Source organism: Oncorhynchus keta, chromosome 17, assembly GCF_023373465.1.
Source record: "Oncorhynchus keta strain PuntledgeMale-10-30-2019 chromosome 17, Oket_V2, whole genome shotgun sequence".
Taxonomy (NCBI): Eukaryota; Metazoa; Chordata; class Actinopteri; order Salmoniformes; family Salmonidae; genus Oncorhynchus; species Oncorhynchus keta.
In genome coordinates, this window is record NC_068437.1 from 51,977,751 (window position 1) to 51,998,840 (window position 21,090).

At 43.7% G+C, this 21,090-nt stretch overlaps 1 protein-coding gene across 4 annotated transcripts in view; it reads left to right on the forward strand.

Annotated features, from left to right (window-relative positions):
* The first annotated feature begins 6,381 nt into the window (after positions 1-6,381).
* The window catches only part of LOC118379202 (netrin-4-like), a 100,004-nt gene continuing 85,295 nt past the window's right edge, over positions 6,382-21,090 (forward strand). For all 4 annotated transcript variants that reach the window (XR_008066921.1, XR_008066922.1, XR_008066923.1 and 1 more), the window contains exons 1-3: positions 6,382-6,931; positions 7,305-7,764; positions 7,870-7,996. Coding sequence is in view for 1 of the 4 variants with exons in the window: in XM_052466511.1 (XP_052322471.1) it covers positions 6,862-6,931; positions 7,305-7,764; positions 7,870-7,996 (657 nt within the window). In the remaining 3 variants the exon portion in view is untranslated. The remainder of the gene's footprint in view (positions 6,932-7,304; positions 7,765-7,869; positions 7,997-21,090) is intronic.

Below are 21,090 nucleotides of genomic sequence, written 5' to 3' on the forward strand. Positions count from 1 at the left end.
TGTAGGCCGTCATTGTAAATAAGAATTTGTTCTTAACTGACTTATCCAGTTAAATTAAGGGTACATTGTTTTAGAGATGTTCTGGACCAGTTTATTACGGGCCACCCATTCCAAAACAGACTGCAACTCTTTGTTAAGGGTTTCAGTGACTTCATTAATGGTTGAATCATCAGCATACATGGACACACAAGAGTAGAGGGCCTTGATAGCTGCCCTGCGGTACACCACACTTGACATGTTTGACATTAGAGAAGCTTCCATTAAGAAAACCCTCCACAATATGGCAGAGGTTGAAAAGCCAAAACACAAAGGTTTTCTCAACAACAGGTTATGGTCAATAATATCAAAGGCTGCACTGAAATCTAACAGTACAGCTTCAACAGTACAACAGTATCATCTATATGTGTTATGATACATCAAAGTCGTAGCTTATTCGTAACAGTGCAGATTAACTTATGCAAACACACACAGTGTATCTATCACCTCTTGCTGAAATCTCTATTTTTCTCTATTTCATCCCCTCTCTCTGTTGATGCTCTCTGGTGATGTCATCATGCGGTAAAGAACTGGCTCACAAATGGCTGATTATTGGGGTCAAGGGTCAGACGACCCCAGGTCCAGGGTTGTATACCTGACAACTGGCAGGTGGTGTGTGTTTTAAATGAGTGACAGTTGGTAATAAGCGGTGACAGGAATGCACTTGAAAGACACGCTGGCCTGTTAGTCACATGGCTGCGGTCCAAACATTTAAAAGACACACCCTATCCCCTCAGCCCTCAAATTAAGTGAACACTTCTGATGACGCATCATGATGACTGACGAGTTTACACTTGCAGGGCAAGGGGTGAGGGAGGAAGGAACGATTTTTAAATGTACCACCGTTGGCCGGGAATTCATCACTCGTTCATCCCACGATGATTGTATTTTCAGCCACCGGTGGCTTGTGGGTGCTTTATATGCGCTCCGTTCAATTATGATTGCATGTCTACTTATATTAAATATATCATTATTAATATATGCCTGCTGTATGATAGCTAGCAAATGACTTAGCTCACTAACGTTAGCTTGCCTAGCTGGAACTTCTGAATACATTTTTATTTCTGCAATTTCCAACTGATAACCAAACCAAAACATATTGACTTTTTACGTAGTAGCAAAATGTCTAACTTATTTGCATTCGTTTTGACTTACACTTGTATGTTGACTCCTCCATTGATGTTGTTTAAAAGTTTTCGCTGACTTCTCTTAGCGGATGTACAATCGTCGCAAATTGAATTATGGGGAGTTTCAGGCCGGAGATAATTGTACACTCGCAAAGCCGACCAAAAACCAGGGCTGAGGGGCTTACGTTGCAAACTTCCCTTGCGTGGCTAATCATTTGGACCACCCTCCAAGATGGCGACGGGGATTCCCCCAAGGACATAAGGCGAGGGTAAGTGGACGAGGGTGTGTCTTTTAACTGTTTGGACCACAGCCACTGAAAACTTGTTTTTTAAAACAAAGACTTCAAATCAAATTCTAGTTGAGGTAATATGTACATGAAAGTAGAGTTATTAAAGTGACTATACGTAGATAATAACAACAGAGAGTAGCAGCAGTGTAAAAGAGGGGAGGGGCAACAAAAATAGTTTGGGTAGCTATTTGATTAGGTGTTCAGGAGTCTTATGGGATAGAAGCTGTTTAGAAGCCTCTTGGACCTAGACTTGGCGCTCCGGTACCGCTTGCCGTGTGGTAGCAGAGGGAACAGTCTATGACTAGGGTGGCTGGAGTCTTTGACAATTTTTAGGGCCTTCCTCCAACACCGCCTGGCCCCAGTACTGAGCCGTTTGCACTACCCTCTGTAGTGCCTGGCGGTCGGAGGCCGAGCAGTTGCCATACCAGGCAGTGATGCAACCAGTCAGGATGCTCTTGAAGATGCAGCTGTAGAACCTTTTGGGGATCTGAGGACCCATGCCAAATGTTTTTAGTCTCCTGAGGGGGAATAGGTTTTGTCGTGCCCTCTTCACGACTGTCTTCGTGTGCTTGGACCATGTTAGTTTGTTGGTGGTGTGGACAGCCTCGTTGATGAGAATGGGAGCGTGTTCCATCCTATTTTTCCAGTAGTCTACAATCATCTCCTTTGTCTTGATCATGTTGAAGGAGCGGCTGTTATCCTTGCACCACATGACCAGGTCTCTGACCTCCTCCATATAGGCTGTCTCGTCATTCTCGGTGATCAGGCCTACCACTGTTGTGTCATCGGTAATCTTAATGATGGTGTTGAAGTCATGCCTGGTCGTGCACTCATGAGTGAACAGGGAGTACAGGAGGGGACTGAGCACGCACCCCTGAGGGGCCCTTGTGTTGAGGATCAGCTTGGCAGATGTGTTGTTACCTACCCTTACCACCTGGGGGCGGCCCGTCAGGAAGTCCAGGATCCAGTTGCACAGGGAGGTGTTTAGTCACAGGGTCACATAGCTTATTGATGAGCTTTGAAGGCACTATGGTGTTGAACACTGAGCTGTAGTCAATGAACAGCATTCTCACATAGGTGTTCCTTTTCTCCAGGTGGGAAACAGCAGTGTGGGGTGCAATAGAGATTGCATCATCTGTGGATCTGTTGGGGCAGTATACAAATTGGTGTGGATCTAGGGATTCGGGGATAATGGTGATGATGTGAGCCATGATCAGCCTTTCAAAGCACTTCATGGCTACAGACGTGAGTGCTACGGGTCAGTAGTCATTTAGGCAGGTTACCTTAGTGTTCTTGGGCACAGGCACTATGGTGGTCTGCTTAAAACATGTTAGTATTACAGTATTGGACATGGAGAGGTTGAAAATGTCAGTGAAGACACTTGCCAGTTGGTCAGCGCATGCTTGCAGTACACGTCCTGGTAATCCGTCTGGCCCTGCGGCCTTGTGAATGTTGACCTGTTTAAAGGTCTTACTCACATCAGCTGCAGCGAGCATGATCACACAGTTTTCCAGAACAGCTGGCGCTTTCATGCATGTTTCAGTGTTATTTGCCTCGAAACGAGCATAGAAGTAGTTTAGCTCATCTGGTAGGCTCGTGTCACTGGGCAGCTCTCAGCTGTGCTTCCCTTTGTAGTCCGTAATGGTTTGCATGCCCTGCCACATCTGACTAGAGTCAGAGCCGGTGAAGTACGATTCGATCTTAATCCTGTATTGACGCTTTGGCGGTTTGATGGTTCGTCAGAGGGCATAGCGAGATTTCTTATAAGCTCCTGGGTTAGAGTCCCGCTCCTTGAAAGCGGCAGCTCTATCCTTTAGCTCGATGCGGATGTTGCCTGTAATTCATGGCTTCTGGGATACCGATTATTGGAGGACCCAAAAAAAAAGCTGATACCGATTAATCGGCCGATTTTTAAAAATGTATTTGTAATAATGACAATTACAACAATACTGAATGAACACTTATTTTAACTTAATATAATACATAAATAAAATCAATTTAGCCTCAAATAAATAATGAAACATGTTCAATTTGGTTTAAATAATACAAAAACAAAGTGTTGGAGAAGAAAGTAAAAGTGCAATATGTGCCATGTAAGAAAGCTAACGTTCCTTGCTCAGAACATGAGAACATATGAAAGCTGGTGGTTTCTTTTAACATGAGTCTTCACTGACCCCTCCTGTCTCAGCCTCCAGTATTTATGCTGCAGTAGTTTATGTGTCGCGGGGTTAGGGTCAGTTTGTTATATCTGGAGTACTTATCCTGTCCTATTCGGTGTCCTGTGTGAATTTAAGTGTGCTCTCTCTAATTCTCTCTTTCTCTCTTTCTTTCTCTCTCTCTCGGAGGACCATGCCTCAGGACTACCTGACATGATGACTCCTTGCTGTCCCCAGTCCACCTGCCCGTGCTGCTGCTCCAGTTTCAACTGTTCTGCCTTATTATTATTTGACCATGCTGGTCATTTATGAACATTTGAACATCTTGGCCATGTTCTGTTATAATCTCCACCCGGCACAGCCAGAAGAGGACTGGCCACGCCACATAGCCTGGTTCCTCTTTAGGTTTCTTCCTAGGTTTTGGCATTTCTAGGGAGTTTTTCCTAGCCACCGTGCTTCTACACCTGCATTGCTTGCTGTTTGGGGTTTTAGGCTGGGTTTCTGTACAGCACTTTGAGATATCAGCTGATGTACGAAGGGCTATACAAATACATTTGATTTGATTTGATGTCACGCCCTGGCCAGGGTGTGACTAGGGTGGGCATTTTATGTCCCTTTTTCTATGTTTTGTATGTCTATGTCTTGGCCTGGTATGGTTCTCAATCAGAGGCAGCTGTCTATCGTTGTCTCTGATTGAGAACCATACTTAGGTACCCTTTTCCCCCACCTGTCTTTGTGGGAAGTTAACTTTGTAGTTGTTCAGGGGACATAGCCCGAAGCTTCACGGTTGTTTTTTTTGTTCTTCGTTTTGTCGGCGTCATTTTTAAATAAAGTTAAAATGTACGTTTACCATGCTGCACCTTGGTCCTCACCTTCTTCCACCAACAACGGCCGTGACAGAACTTCCCAACACCAACGGACCAAGCAGCATGGTAAGGTGGACTCCTGGACATGGGAGGACGTTCTGGAAGGCAAGGGAGTCTCTCCACAAGGGAGGAGATCCTGGCGGGAAGGGATCGGCCGGTTGTGATACAGCCTGAGATCGAACCTGTGTCTGTAGTGACACCTCTAGCACTGTGATGCAGTGCCTTAGACCGCTGTGCCACTCGGGAGCCCAAACTAAGAGCATTTATTTGGTAAAAATCATTACAGACATATTCTAAAATGAATTAAATAAAACTTTTTCCTCAGCAATCTACACACAAAGCGAAAACAGGATTTTCCAAATTTCAGCAAATTTATACAAAATTAAAAACTGAAATACCTTATTTACAGAAGTATTCAGACTCTTTGCTATGAGACTCGAAATTGAGCTCAGCTGCATCCTGTTTCCATTGATCGTCCTTGAGATGTTTCAACAACTTGATTGGAGTCCACGTGTGGTAAATTCAATTGATTGGACATGCTTTGTAAAGGCACACACCTGTCTATATAAGGTCACACAGTTGACAGTGCATGTCAGAGGAAAAACCAAGCCATGAGGTCAAAGGAATTGTCCATAGAGATCCGAGACAGGATTGTGTCGAGGCACAGATCTGGGGAAGGGTACCAAAAAATGTCTGCAGCATTGAAGGTCCCCAAGAACACAGTGGCATCAGTCATTCTTAAATTGAAGAAGTTTAGAACCACCAAGACTCTTCCTAGAGCTGGCCTCCCGGCCAAACTGAGCAATCGGGGGAAATGGGCCTTGGTCAAGGAGGTGACTGCTGGTCACTCTGACAGAGCTCTAGAGTTCCTCTGTGGAGATGGGATAAACTATCAGAAGTACAACCATCTCTGCAGCACTCCACCAATCAGGCCTTTATGGTAGAGTGGACAGACGGAAGCCACTACTCAGTAAAAGGCACATGACAGCCCGCTTGGAGATTGCCAAAAGGCACCTATAAAGACTCTCAGAGCATGATGAACAAGATTCTCTGGTCTGATGAAACCAAGATTGAACTCTTTGGCCTGAATGCCAAGCGTCACGTCTGGAGGAAACCTGGCACCATCCCTACGGTGAAGCGTGGTGGTGGCAGCATCATGCTTTGGGGATGTTTTTCAGCGGCAGGGACTGGGAGACTAGTCAGGATTGAGGCAAAGATGAACGGAGCAAAGTACAGAGAGATCCTTGATGAAAACCTGCTCCAGAGTGCTCAGGACCTCAGACTGGGGCGAAGGTTCACCTTCCAACAGGACAACGACCCTAAGCTCACAGCCAAGACAACGCAGGAGTGGCTTCGGGACAAGTCTCTGAATGTCCTTTAGTGGCTCAGCCAGAGCCCAGACTTGAACCCGATCGAACATCTCTGGAGAGACCTGAAAATAACTGTGCAGCGACGCTCCCCATCCAACCTGACAGAGCTTGAGAGGATCTGCTGAGAATATTGGGAGAAACTCCCCAAATACAGGTGTGCCAAGCTTGTAGCGTCATACCCAAAAAGACTCAAGACTGTAATTGCTACCAAAGATGCTTCAACAAAGTACTGATTAAAGGGTCTGAATACTAATGCATATGTCATATTTCATATTTTACTTTTAATAAATTAGCACAAAAAAAACGTGTCATTATGGGGTATTGTGTTTAGATTGATGAAGGAAAATTATAATTTAATCAACTTTAGAATAAGGTTGTAATGTAACAAAATGTGCAACAACCAAATGGCACCCTATTCCCTATAGTACGCTATACTTTTGACAAGAGAGAATAGGGTGCCATTTGAGATTGAACTATATTTAGAGGGCTGAGGGAGGGGATAAGGTTAGCATTTGGGAAATAACCATACAGTTGTTGGGAAAGACTATTAAATGCCTAGGCGTTCAACCTTTCCATATGTATATTTTATTTTTCAAACATTGATGATGTATTTGAGTACTCAGGAATGCTCAACCTTTTGCAAACGATATTGGACACTTTAACAAGCCTGAAGACGGTGACGCGTACCTGTAACCTAGATTAATGCACAGTGATGACTTCGTTATAACTGAATGATATCCGATAGGTAGCAGACATCGTTTATGATCGACATCCAATCGACGGTGAGTGTTTTATTCTTCAATAGGCCTAATTACCGCTTCGGTTTGTTAATGCTGGAGGCGTCGTGCCGCTTCGGAGACAGCTCACTTGGCTAAAGTCAATCGTTTTGAGGAAACGTGCCTTCACTTGTTGTCACTATAAAAACAGACCTTCATCGCTGTTCTCTCTCAACTGTTCACACAAGAAGCAGCGAGGCTACCTGACTGTCTCAGTATGTTCTAGAACAGTCTTCAGGGATGTTCAAGATGAGACGCTGGACTTTACTTGTCGTGATTGCTCTTTGTGTGTCTCCGTTTCTTTTGGCTGGTAAGTAAAGGAATAGTAAAGTTAATTTTTTCTCATCCTTGTGCGGGCTTGGATTGAGTTGGTACTCGCAAACTTTAGCGCGAGTCTGTCCAAGTACGGATGCAGGCATTGAGGATGATTTGATTATCGCGTAGAGTATGTTGCTTTGACATGTTTGTTGACTATCGTGCATCTCTCCCATCTAAAAAAACGCTTTAATGTCTGTCCAATAGATCATTTTAAAATGTCAATGTAATATTGGATATTGTTTTGGCTAATCAGGCTGGTATCGTAATCTGTGAAGATGAATTTAAATTGGAACAGTGAATTTTGTGTTAGATACAAATACATTTATCCCCAAAAAATATATTCTCTCTCTCTCTATCCCCCCCAGGTCCTTCCAGCTCTTCAGGTCCAGTCTCAGAGACCCAGAGCCGCTGTGCTGGCCGGGCCTGTAACCCTCCCATGGGGAACCTCGCCTTGGGCCGAGGACTACTCACCCAGTCAGTGTGTGGAGTCAACTCCACTGAGCCCTACTGCTCCTACCAGCAGATGTTTAGCTCTACCTCTTCCTTCCACAGAGACACTTCCTGTCCAGCAGCACCCAAATGCAGCAAGTGCAACGCAGCTCTCCCCCACCAGGCTCACCCGGCGTCTGCCATGACCGATTCCTCATTCCGATACCCAGATACCTGGTGGCAGTCTGCCGAGGGGGCGGAGACAGAAACCCTCCAACTAAACCTGGAGACAGAGTTCTACTTGACGCATCTGATCCTGGTGTTCCGCTCCCCCCGGCCCGCCGCCATGTTGCTGGAGCGTTCTCAGGACCACGGGAGGACCTGGAAGACCCTCAGGTACCATCGAGGACCACTTTGGAAATGACTGTTTTAATTGATGTATTATTAGCCTCTACGGTCAAACACACATCTTATTGATGGATGTAATTGTTTTCTACCCAGGTACTTTGCGAGGGACTGTGAGGAAACCTTCGGCCTGGCAGAGGAGGCTCGTGTGAAGGAGAAAGGAGAGAGCGGTGCGGCCTGCACCTCCAAATACTCCGGAGCGTTCCCATGTACCCGAGGAGAGGTTAGAGTTGTGTATTGTGGGGTCTCTGATTGCACTTACCTATCCTCTTCATGCCTGCTGACACATAAAGGCAGAGACTTATACCAAGCTTAGCTTAAGTTCCTTGTGGCTACTAAGATTGTTGAGAGCCCAGAAACACAGCCTTTGGACACAGGGGAAGGCAACATCCAGCTGGATGTTGTGGCTGCAGGGAAGATGGAGGACAGGACACAGGGGAAGGCAACATCCAGCTGGATGTTGTGGCTGCAGGGAAGATGGAGGACAGGACACAGGGGAAGGCAACATCCAGCTGGATGATGTGGTTGCAGGGAAGATGGAGGACAGGACACAGGGGAAGGCAACATCCAGCTGGATGTTGTGGTTGCAGGGAAGATGGAGGACAGGACACAGGGGGAAGGCAACATCCAGCTGGATGTTGTGGCTGCAGGGAAGATGGAGGACAGGACACAGGGAAGGCAACATCCAGCTGGATGTTGTGGCTGCAGGGAAGATGGAGGACAGGACACAGGGGAAGGCAACATCCAGCTGGATGTTGTGGCTGCAGGGAAGATGGAGGACAGGACACAGGGGGGAAGGCAACATCCAGCTGGATGTTGTGGCTGCAGGGAAGATGGAGGACAGGACACAGGGAAGGCAACATCCAGCTGGATGTTGTGGCTGCAGGGAAGATGGAGGACAGGACACAGGGGAAGGCAACATCCAGCTGGATGTTGTGGCTGCAGGGAAGATGGAGGACAGGACACAGGGGAAGGCAACATCCAGCTGGATGTTGTGGCTGCAGGGAAGATGGAGGACAGGACACAGGGGGGCAACATCCAGCTGGATGTTGTGGCTGCAGGGAAGATGGAGGACAGGACACAGGGGAAGGCAACATCCAGCTGGATGTTGTGGCTGCAGGGAAGATGGAGGACAGGACACAGGGGAAGGCAACATCCAGCTGGATGTTGTGGCTGCAGGGAAGATGGAGGACAGGACACAGGGGAAGGCAACATCCAGCTGGATGTTGTGGTTGCAGGGAAGATGGAGGACAGGACACAGGGGAAGGCAACATCCAGCTGGATGTTGTGGCTTGCAGGAAGATGGAGGACAGGACACAGGGGAAGGCAACATCCAGCTGGATGTTGTGGTTGCAGGGAAGATGGAGGACAGGACACAGGGGAAGGCAACATCCAGCTGGATGTTGTGGCTGCAGGGAAGATGGAGGACAGGACACAGGGAAGGCAACATCCAGCTGGATGTTGTGGCTGCAGGGAAGATGGAGGACAGGACACAGGGAAGGCAACATCCAGCTGGATGTTGTGGCTGCAGGGAAGATGGAGGACAGGACACAGGGGAAGGCAACATCCAGCTGGATGTTGTGGTTGCAGGGAAGATGGAGGACAGGACACAGGGGAAGGCAACATCCAGCTGGATGTTGTGGTTGCAGGGAAGATGGAGGACAGGACACAGGGGAAGGCAACATCCAGCTGGATGTTGTGGTTGCAGGGAAGATGGAGGACAGGACACAGGGAAGGCAACATCCAGCTGGATGTTGTGGCTGCAGGGAAGATGGAGGACAGGACACAGGGGAAGGCAACATCCAGCTGGATGTTGTGGTTGCAGGGAAGATGGAGGACAGGACACAGGGGAAGGCAACATCCAGCTGGATGTTGTGGTTGCAGGGAAGATGGAGGACAGGACACAGGGGAAGGCAACATCCAGCTGGATGTTGTGGTTGCAGGGAAGATGGAGGACAGGACACAGGGAAGGCAACATCCAGCTGGATGTTGTGGCTGCAGGGAAGATGGAGGACAGGACACAGGGGAAGGCAACATCCAGCTGGATGTTGTGGTTGCAGGGAAGATGGAGGACAGGACACAGGGGAAGGCAACATCCAGCTGGATGTTGTGGCTGCAGGGAAGATGGAGGACAGGACACAGGGGAAGGCAACATCCAGCTGGATGATGTGGTTGCAGGGAAGATGGAGGACAGGACACAGGGGAAGGCAACATCCAGCTGGATGATGTGGTTGCAGGGAAGATGGAGGACAGGACACAGGGGAAGGCAACATCCAGCTGGATGTTGTGGCTGCAGGGAAGATGGAGGACAGGACACAGGGAAGGCAACATCCAGTTGGATGATGTGGTTGCAGGGAAGATGGAGGACAGGACACAGGGGAAGGCAACATCCAGCTGGATGTTGTGGCTGCAGGGAAGATGGAGGACAGGACACAGGGGAAGGCAACATCCAGCTGGATGATGTGGTTGCAGGGAAGATGGAGGACAGGACACAGGGGAAGGCAACATCCAGCTGGATGATGTGGTTGCAGGGAAGATGGAGGACAGGACACAGGGGAAGGCAACATCCAGCTGGACATTGTGGCTGCAGGGAAGATGGAGGACAGGACACAGGGGAAGGCAACATCCAGCAGGATGTTGTGGTTACAGGGAAGATGGAGGACAGGACACAGGGGAAGGCAACATCCAGCTGGATGTTGTGGCTGCAGGGAAGATGGAGGACAGGACACAGGGGAAGGCAACATCCAGCTGGATGATGTGGTTGCAGGGAAGATGGAGGACAGGACACAGGGGAAGGCAACATCCAGCTGGATGATGTGGTTGCAGGGAAGATGGAGGACAGGACACAGGGGAAGGCAACATCCAGCTGGATGATGTGGGTGCAGGGAAGATGGAGGACAGGACACAGGGGAAGGCAACATCCAGCTGGATGTTGTGGTTGCAGGGAAGATGGAGGACAGGACACAGGGGAAGGCAACATCCAGCTGGATGATGTGGTTGCAGGGAAGATGGAGAACAGGACACAGGGGAAGGCAACATCCAGCTGGACGTTGTGGTTGCAGGGAAGATGGAGGACAGGACACAGGGGAAGGCAACATCCAGCTGGACGTTGTGGTTGCAGGGAAGATGGAGGACAGGACACAGGGGAAGGCAACATCCAGCTGGATGATGTGGTTGCAGGGAAGATGGAGGACAGGACACAGGGGAAGGCAACATTCAGCTGGATGATGTGGGTGCAGGGAAGATGGAGAACAGGACACAGGGGAAGGCAACATCCAGCTGGACGTTGTGGTTGCAGGGAAGATGGAGGACAGGACACAGGGGAAGGCAACATCCAGCTGGACGATGTGGTTGCAGGGAAGATGGAGGACAGAACACAGGGGAAGGCAACATCCAGCTGGACGTTGTGGTTGCAGGGAAGATGGAGGACAGGACACAGGGGAAGGCAACATCCAGCTGGACGTTGTGGTTGCAGGGAAGATGGAGGACAGGACACAGGGGAAGGCAACATCCAGCTGGACGATGTGGTTGCAGGGAAGATGGAGGACAGAACACAGGGGAAGGCAACATCCAGCTGGACGTTGTGGTTGCAGGGAAGATGGAGGACAGGACACAGGGGAAGGCAACATCCAGCTGGACGTTGTGGTTGCAGGGAAGATGGAGGACAGGACACAGGGGGTTGAATAGAACAGAGCTGTGACAGATTTCAAAGTGTCCCATTCGAAACAACCTGTTAAACAATCTCAATGCTTCACAGCGGTAATTCATAACATCTGGGCCATCTAATTGTTTGCTGTGGTGCTCAAATACATCATTGTGGGTGTGTGTGTGTGTGTGTGTGTGTGTGTGTGTGTGTGTGTGTGTGCGTGTCTGCATAGACGTGTGTGTGTGTGTGTGTGTGTGTGTGTGTGTGTGTGTGTGTGTGTGTGTGTGTGTGTGTGTGTGTGTGTGTGTGTGTGTGTGTGTGTGTGTGTGTGTGTGTGTGTGTGTGTGTGTGTGTGTGTGAGAGACAAGCGTTGAACAAACAGACTAAGCTGTGTGTTTAAAGTAAACGGATCTAAACGGAGGCTTTTCAGATCGCATTTCTCAGCTGCACAAAGCCCATGACGACATCCATGCATCAGTAGAATATCAATGTTCACCTTATTCCTCTGATGAGGCGCCCTGAGGTCTTTTTTTTTTTTTTTAGACGTGCCGTATCAACGGAGAGGGGAAAGTTTGAGCCAGAGAGCAACAGGCCTTGTTGGTTTATTCATGAGCATCGTGATTTTCATTCCTCATCAGTCCTAGGGACTCGCAGCAAAATAATCTGCTTTTTCATTTTCACTACTTCAATGTATCTGCATGGCCAGCTGTTATATTTAGCCTCTCAATGAAGGGTTTTACCATTTTATTTACAGGGCAGCCAGGGATACAAGTAGAACACATGTCCAGCTGTTATATTTAGCCTCTCAATGAAGGGTTTTACCATTTTATTTACAGGGCAGCCAGGGATACAAGTAGAACACATGTCCAGCTGTTATATTTAGCTTCACAATGAAGTGTTTTATCATTTTATTTACAGGGCAGCCAGGGATACAAGTAGAACACATGTCCAGCTGTTATATTTAGCTTCACAATGAAGTGTTTTATCATTTTATTTACAGGACAGCCAGGGATACAAGTAGAACACATGTCCAGCTGTTATATTTAGCCTCTCAATGAAGTGTTTTACCATTTTATTTACAGGACAACCAGGGATACAAGTAGAACACATGTCCAGCTGTTATATTTAGCCTCTCAATGAAGTGTTTTATCATTTTATTTACAGGGCAGCCAGGGATACAAGTAGAACACATGTCCAGCTGTTATATTTAGCCTCTCAATGAAGTGTTTTACCATTTTATTTACAGGACAACCAGGGATACAAGTAGAACACATGTCCAGCTGTTATATTTAGCCTCACAATGAAGGGTTTTATCATTTTATTTACAGGACAACCAGGGATACAAGTAGAACACATGTCCAGCTGTTATATTTAGCCTCTCAATGAAGGGTTTTATCATTTTATTTACAGGACAACCAGGGATACAAGTAGAACACATGTCCAGCTGTTATATTTAGCCTCTCAATGAAGTGTTTTACCATTTTATTTACAGGACAACCAGGGATACAAGTAGAACACATGTCCAGCTGTTATATTTAGCTTCACAATGAAGTGTTTTATCATTTTATTTTCAGGACAACCAGGGATACAAGTAGAACACATGTCCAGCTGTTATATTTAGCTTCACAATGAAGTGTTTTATCATTTTATTTACAGGACAGCCAGGGATACAAGTAGAACACATGTCCAGCTGCTATATTTAGCTTCACAATGAAGGGTTTTATCATTTTATTTACAGGGCAGCCAGGGCTACAAGTAGAACACATGTCCAGCTGCTATATTTAGCTTCACAATGAAGTGTTTTATCATTTTATTTACAGGACAACCAGGGATACAAGTAGAACACATGTCCAGCTGTTATATTTAGCCTCTCAATGAAGGGTTTTATCATTTTATTTACAGGGCAGCCAGGGATACAAGTAGAACACATGTCCAGCTGTTATATTTAGCCTCTCAATGAAGTGTTTTACCATTTTATTTACAGGACAACCAGGGATACAAGTAGAACACATGTCCAGCTGTTATATTTAGCCTCACAATGAAGGGTTTTATCATTTTATTTACAGGACAACCAGGGATACAAGTAGAACACATGTCCAGCTGTTATATTTAGCCTCTCAATGAAGGGTTTTATCATTTTATTTACAGGACAACCAGGGATACAAGTAGAACACATGTCCAGCTGTTATATTTAGCCTCTCAATGAAGTGTTTTACCATTTTATTTACAGGACAACCAGGGATACAAGTAGAACACATGTCCAGCTGTTATATTTAGCCTCACAATGAAGGGTTTTATCATTTTATTTACAGGACAGCCAGGGATACAAGTAGAACACATGTCCAGCTGTTATATTTAGCCTCTCAATGAAGGGTTTTATCATTTTATTTACAGGGCAGCCAGGGATACAAGTAGAACACATGTCCAGCTGTTATATTTAGCCTCTCAATGAAGTGTTTTACCATTTTATTTACAGGGCAGCCAGGGATACAAGTAGAACACATGTCCAGCTGTTATATTTAGCCTCTCAATGAAGGGTTTTACCATTTTATTTACAGGGCAGCCAGGGATACAAGTAGAACACATGTCCAGCTGTTATATTTAGCCTCTCAATGAAGTGTTTTATCATTTTATTTACAGGACAACCAGGGATACAAGTAGAACACATGTCCAGCTGTTATATTTAGCCTCTCAATGAAGGGTTTTACCATTTTATTTACAGGGCAGCCAGGGATACAAGTAGAACACATGTCCAGCTGTTATATTTAGCCTCTCAATGAAGTGTTTTACCATTTTATTTACAGGACAGCCAGGGATACAAGTAGAACACATGTCCAGCTGTTATATTTAGCCTCTCAATGAAGTGTTTTACCATTTTATTTACAGGACAACCAGGGATACAAGTAGAACACATGTCCAGCTGTTATATTTAGCCTCTCAATGAAGTGTTTTATCATTTTATTTACAGGGCAGCCAGGGATACAAGTAGAACACATGTCCAGCTGTTATATTTAGCCTCTCAATGAAGTGTTTTACCATTTTATTTACAGGACAACCAGGGATACAAGTAGAACACATGTCCAGCTGTTATATTTAGCCTCTCAATGAAGTGTTTTATCATTTTATTTTCAGGACAACCAGGGATACAAGTAGAACACATGTCCAGCTGTTATATTTAGCCTCTCAATGAAGTGTTTTATCATTTTATTTACAGGGCAGCCAGGGATACAAGTAGAACACATGTCCAGCTGTTATATTTAGCCTCTCAATGAAGTGTTTTATCATTTTATTTACAGGACAACCAGGGATACAAGTAGAACACATGTCCAGCTGTTATATTTAGCCTCTCAATGAAGTGTTTTATCATTTTATTTTCAGGACAACCAGGGATACAAGTAGAACACATGTCCAGCTGTTATATTTAGCTTCACAATGAAGTGTTTTATCATTTTATTTACAGGACAGCCAGGGATACAAGTAGAACACATGTCCAGCTGTTATATTTAGCTTCACAATGAAGTGTTTTATCATTTTATTTACAGGGCAGCCAGGGATACAAGTAGAACACATGTCCAGCTGTTATATTTAGCTTCACAATGAAGTGTTTTATCATTTTATTTACAGGACAGCCAGGGATACAAGTAGAACACATGTCCAGCTGTTATATTTAGCCTCTCAATGAAGTGTTTTACCATTTTATTTACAGGACAACCAGGGATACAAGTAGAACACATGTCCAGCTGTTATATTTAGCCTCTCAATGAAGTGTTTTATCATTTTATTTACAGGGCAGCCAGGGATACAAGTAGAACACATGTCCAGCTGTTATATTTAGCCTCTCAATGAAGTGTTTTACCATTTTATTTACAGGACAACCAGGGATACAAGTAGAACACATGTCCAGCTGTTATATTTAGCCTCTCAATGAAGGGTTTTACCATTTTATTTACAGGACAGCCAGGGATACAAGTAGAACACATGTCCAGCTGTTATATTTAGCCTCTCAATGAAGGGTTTTACCATTTTATTTACAGGGCAGCCAGGGATACAAGTAGAACACATGTCCAGCTGTTATATTTAGCCTCTCAATGAAGGGTTTTACCATTTTATTTACAGGACAACCAGGGCTACAAGTAGAACACATGTCCAGCTGTTATATTTAGCCTCTCAATGAAGTGTTTTATCATTTTATTTACAGGGCAGCCAGGGATACAAGTAGAACACATGTCCAGCTGTTATATTTAGCCTCACAATGAAGTGTTTTACCATTTTATTTACAGGGCAGCCAGGGATACAAGTAGAACACATGTCCAGCTGTTATATTTAGCCTCTCAATGAAGTGTTTTATCATTTTATTTACAGGGCAGCCAGGGATACAAGTAGAACACATGTCCAGCTGTTATATTTAGCCTCTCAATGAAGTGTTTTATCATTTTATTTACAGGGCAGCCAGGGCTACAAGTAGAACACATGTCCAGCTGCTATATTTAGCTTCACAATGAAGTGTTTTATCATTTTATTTACAGGGCAGCCAGGGATACAAGTAGAACACATGTCCAGCTGCTATATTTAGCTTCACAATGAAGTGTTTTATCATTTTATTTACAGGGCAGCCAGGGATACAAGTAGAACACATGTCCAGCTGCTATATTTAGCCTCACAATGAAGTGTTTTATCATTTTATTTACAGGGCAGCCAGGGATACAAGTAGAACACATGTCCAGCTGTTATATTTAGCCTCTCAATGAAGTGTTTTATCATTTTATTTACAGGGCAGCCAGGGATACAAGTAGAACACATGTCCAGCTGTTATATTTAGCCTCTCAATGAAGTGTTTTATCATTTTATTTACAGGGCAGCCAGGGATACAAGTAGAACACATGTCCAGCTGTTATATTTAGCCTCTCAATGAAGTGTTTTATCATTTTATTTACAGGGCAGCCAGGGATACAAGTAGAACACATGTCCAGCTGTTATATTTAGCCTCTCAATGAAGTGTTTTACCATTTTATTTACAGGACAGCCAGGGATACAAGTAGAACACATGTCCAGCTGCTATATTTAGCTTCACAATGAAGTGTTTTACCATTTTATTTACAGGACAGCCAGGGATACAAGTAGAACACATGTCCAGCTGTTATATTTAGCCTCTCAATGAAGGGTTTTACCATTTTATTTACAGGGCAGCCAGGGATACAAGTAGAACACATGTCCAGCTGTTATATTTAGCCTCTCAATGAAGGGTTTTATCATTTTATTTACAGGGCAGCCAGGGATACAAGTAGAACACATGTCCAGCTGTTATATTTAGCCTCTCAATGAAGTGTTTTATCATTTTATTTACAGGGCAGCCAGGGATACAAGTAGAACACATGTCCAGCTGCTATATTTAGCTTCACAATGAAGTGTTTTATCATTTTATTTACAGGGCAGCCAGGGATACAAGTAGAACACATGTCCAGCTGCTATATTTAGCCTCACAATGAAGGGTTTTATCATTTTATTTACAGGGCAGCCAGGGATACAAGTAGAACACATGTCCAGCTGCTATATTTAGCCTCACAATGAAGGGTTTTATCATTTTATTTACAGGGCAGCCAGGGATACAAGTAGAACACATGTCCAGCTGCTATATTTAGCTTCACAATGAAGTGTTTTATCATTTTATTTACAGGGCAGCCAGGGATACAAGTAGAACACATGTCCAGCTGTTATATTTAGCCTCACAATGAAGTGTTTTATCATTTTATTTACAGGGCAGCCAGGGATACAAGTAGAACACATGTCCAGCTGCTATATTTAGCCTCTCAATGAAGTGTTTTATCATTTTATTTACAGGGCAGCCAGGGATACAAGTAGAACACATGTCCAGCTGTTATATTTAGCTTCACAATGAAGTGTTTTACCATTTTATTTACAGGGCAGCCAGGGCTACAAGTAGAACACATGTCCAGCTGCTATATTTAGCTTCACAATGAAGTGTTTTACCATTTTATTTACAGGACAGCCAGGGCTACAAGTAGAACACATGTCCAGCTGCTATATTTAGCTTCACAATGAAGTGTTTTATCATTTTATTTACAGGGCAGCCAGGGATACAAGTAGAACACATGTCCAGCTGTTATATTTAGCCTCTCAATGAAGTGTTTTACCATTTTATTTACAGGACAGCCAGGGATACAAGTAGAACACATGTCCAGCTGCTATATTTAGCTTCACAATGAAGTGTTTTACCATTTTATTTACAGGACAGCCAGGGATACAAGTAGAACACATGTCCAGCTGCTATATTTAGCTTCACAATGAAGTGTTTTACCATTTTATTTACAGGACAGCCAGGGATACAAGTAGAACACATGTCCAGCTGCTATATTTAGCTTCACAATGAAGTGTTTTATCATTTTATTTACAGGGCAGCCAGGGCTACAAGTAGAACACATGTCCAGCTGCTATATTTAGCTTCACAATGAAGTGTTTTATCATTTTATTTACAGGGCAGCCAGGGATACAAGTAGAACACATGTCCAGCTGCTATATTTAGCTTCACAATGAAGTGTTTTATCATTTTATTTACAGGGCAGCCAGGGATACAAGTAGAACACATGTCCAGCTGCTATATTTAGCCTCACAATGAAGTGTTTTATCATTTTATTTACAGGGCAGCCATGGATACAAGTAGAACACATGTCCAGCTGTTATATTTAGCCTCACAATGAAGTGTTTTATCATTTTATTTACAGGGCAGCCAGGGATACAAGTAGAACACATGTCCAGCTGTTATATTTAGCCTCACAATGAAGTGTTTTATCATTTTATTTACAGGGCAGCCAGGGATACAAGTAGAACACATGTCCAGCTGTTATATTTAGCTTCTCAATGAAGTGTTTTACCATTTTATTTACAGGGCAGCCAGGGATACAAGTAGAACACATGTCCAGCTGTTATATTTAGCCTCTCAATGAAGTGTTTTACCATTTTATTTACAGGGCAGCCAGGGATACAAGTAGAACACATGTCCAGCTGTTATATTTAGCCTCACAATGAAGTGTTTTATCATTTTATTTACAGGGCAGCCAGGGATACAAGTAGAACACATGTCCAGCTGTTATATTTAGCCTCACAATGAAGTGTTTTATCATTTTATTTACAGGGCAGCCAGGGATACAAGTAGAACACATGTCCAGCTGTTATATTTAGCCTCTCAATGAAGTGTTTTACCATTTTATTTACAGGGCAGCCAGGGATACAAGTAGAACACATGTCCAGCTGCTATATTTAGCTTCACAATGAAGTGTTTTACCATTTTATTTACAGGGCAGCCAGGGATACAAGTAGAACACATGTCCAGCTGTTATATTTAGCCTCTCAATGAAGGGTTTTATCATTTTATTTACAGGGCAGCCAGGGATACAAGTAGAACACATGTCCAGCTGTTATATTTAGCCTCTCAATGAAGGGTTTTACCATTTTATTTACAGGGCAGCCAGGGATACAAGTAGAACACATGTCCAGCTGTTATATTTAGCCTCTCAATGAAGGGTTTTATCATTTTATTTACAGGGCAGCCAGGGATACAAGTAGAACACATGTCCAGCTGTTATATTTAGCCTCTCAATGAAGGGTTTTATCATTTTATTTACAGGGCAGCCAGGGATACAAGTAGAACACATGTCCAGCTGTTATATTTAGCCTCTCAATGAAGGGTTTTATCATTTTATTTACAGGGCAGCCAGGGCTACAAGTAGAACACATGTCCAGCTGTTATATTTAGCCTCACAATGAAGGTTTTATCATTTTATTTACAGGGCAGCCAGGGATACAAGTAGAACACATGTCCAGCTGTTATATTTAGCCTCTCAATGAAGTGTTTTATCATTTTATTTACAGGGCAGCCAGGGATACAAGTAGAACACATGTCCAGCTGTTATATTTAGCCTCACAATGAAGTGTTTTACCATTTTATTTACAGGGCAGCCAGGGATACAAGTAGAACACATGTCCAGCTGTTATATTTAGCCTCTCAATGAAGTGTTTTACCATTTTATTTACAGGGCAGCCAGGGATACAAGTAGAACACATGTCCAGCTGTTATATTTAGCCTCTCAATGAAGTGTTTTACCATTTTATTTACAGGGCAGCCAGGGATACAAGTAGAACACATGTCCAGCTGTTATATTTAGCTTCTCAATGAAGTGTTTTACCATTTTATTTACAGGGCAGCCAGGGATACAAGTAGAACACATGTCCAGCTGTTATATTTAGCTTCACAATGAAGTGTTTTACCATTTTATTTACAGGACAGCCAGGGATACAAGTAGAACACATGTCCAGCTGCTATATTTAGCTTCACAATGAAGTGTTTTATCATTTTATTTACAGGACAGCCAGGGATACAAGTAGAACACATGTCCAGCTGCTATATTTAGCTTCACAATGAAGTGTTTTACCATTTTATTTACAGGACAGCCAGGGATACAAGTAGAACACATGTCCAGCTGCTATATTTAGCTTCACAATGAAGTGTTTTACCATTTTATTTACAGGACAGCCAGGGATACAAGTAGAACACATGTCCAGCTGCTATATTTAGCTTCACAATGAAGTGTTTTATCATTTTATTTACAGGACAGCCAGGGATACAAGTAGAACACATGTCCAGCTGCTATATTTAGCTTCACAATGAAGTGTTTTACCATTTTATTTACAGGGCAGCCAGGGCTACAAGTAGAACACATGTCCAGCTGCTATATTTAGCTTCACAATGAAGTGTTTTATCATTTTATTTTCAGGACAACCAGGGCTACAAGTAGAACACATGTCCAGCTGCTATATTTAGCTTCACAATGAAGGGTTTTATCATTTTATTTACAGGGCAGCCAGGGATACAAGTAGAACACATGTCCAGCTGCTATATTTAGCTTCACAATGAAGGGTTTTATCATTTTATTTACAGGGCAGCCAGGGATACAAGTAGAACACATGTCCAGCTGCTATATTTAGCTTCACAATGAAGGGTTTTATCATTTTATTTACAGGGCAGCCAGGGATACAAGTAGAACACATAACAAACATGTTGACATAAACAGTTGCATTCATGAGTTTTATTGACAAATGTCAGTAATTGAATAAGGTCTGACAAGAAAAACCTAATAACAAATGTCAGTAATTGAATAAGGTCTGACAAGAAAAACCTAATAACAAATGTCAGTAATTGAATAAGGTCTGACAAGAAAAACCTAATAACAAATGTCAGTAATTGAATAAGGTCTGACAAGAAAAACCTAATAACAAATGTCAGTAATTGAATAAGGTCTGACAAGAAAACCTAATAACAAATGTCAGTAATTGAATAAGGTCTGCCAAGAAAAACCTAATAACAAATGTCAGTAATTGAATAAGGTCTGACAAGAAAAACCTAATAACAAATGTCAGTAATTGAATAAGGTCTGACAAGAAAAACCTAATAACAAATGTCAGTAATTGAATAAGGTCTGCCAAGAAAAACCTAATAACAAATGTCAGTAATTGAATAAGGTCTGACAAGAAAAACCTAATAACAAATGTCAGTAATTGAATAAGGTCTGCCAAGAAAAACCTAATAACAAATGTCAGTAATTGAATAAGGTCTGCCAAGAAAAACCTAATAACAAATGTCAGTAATTGAATAAGGT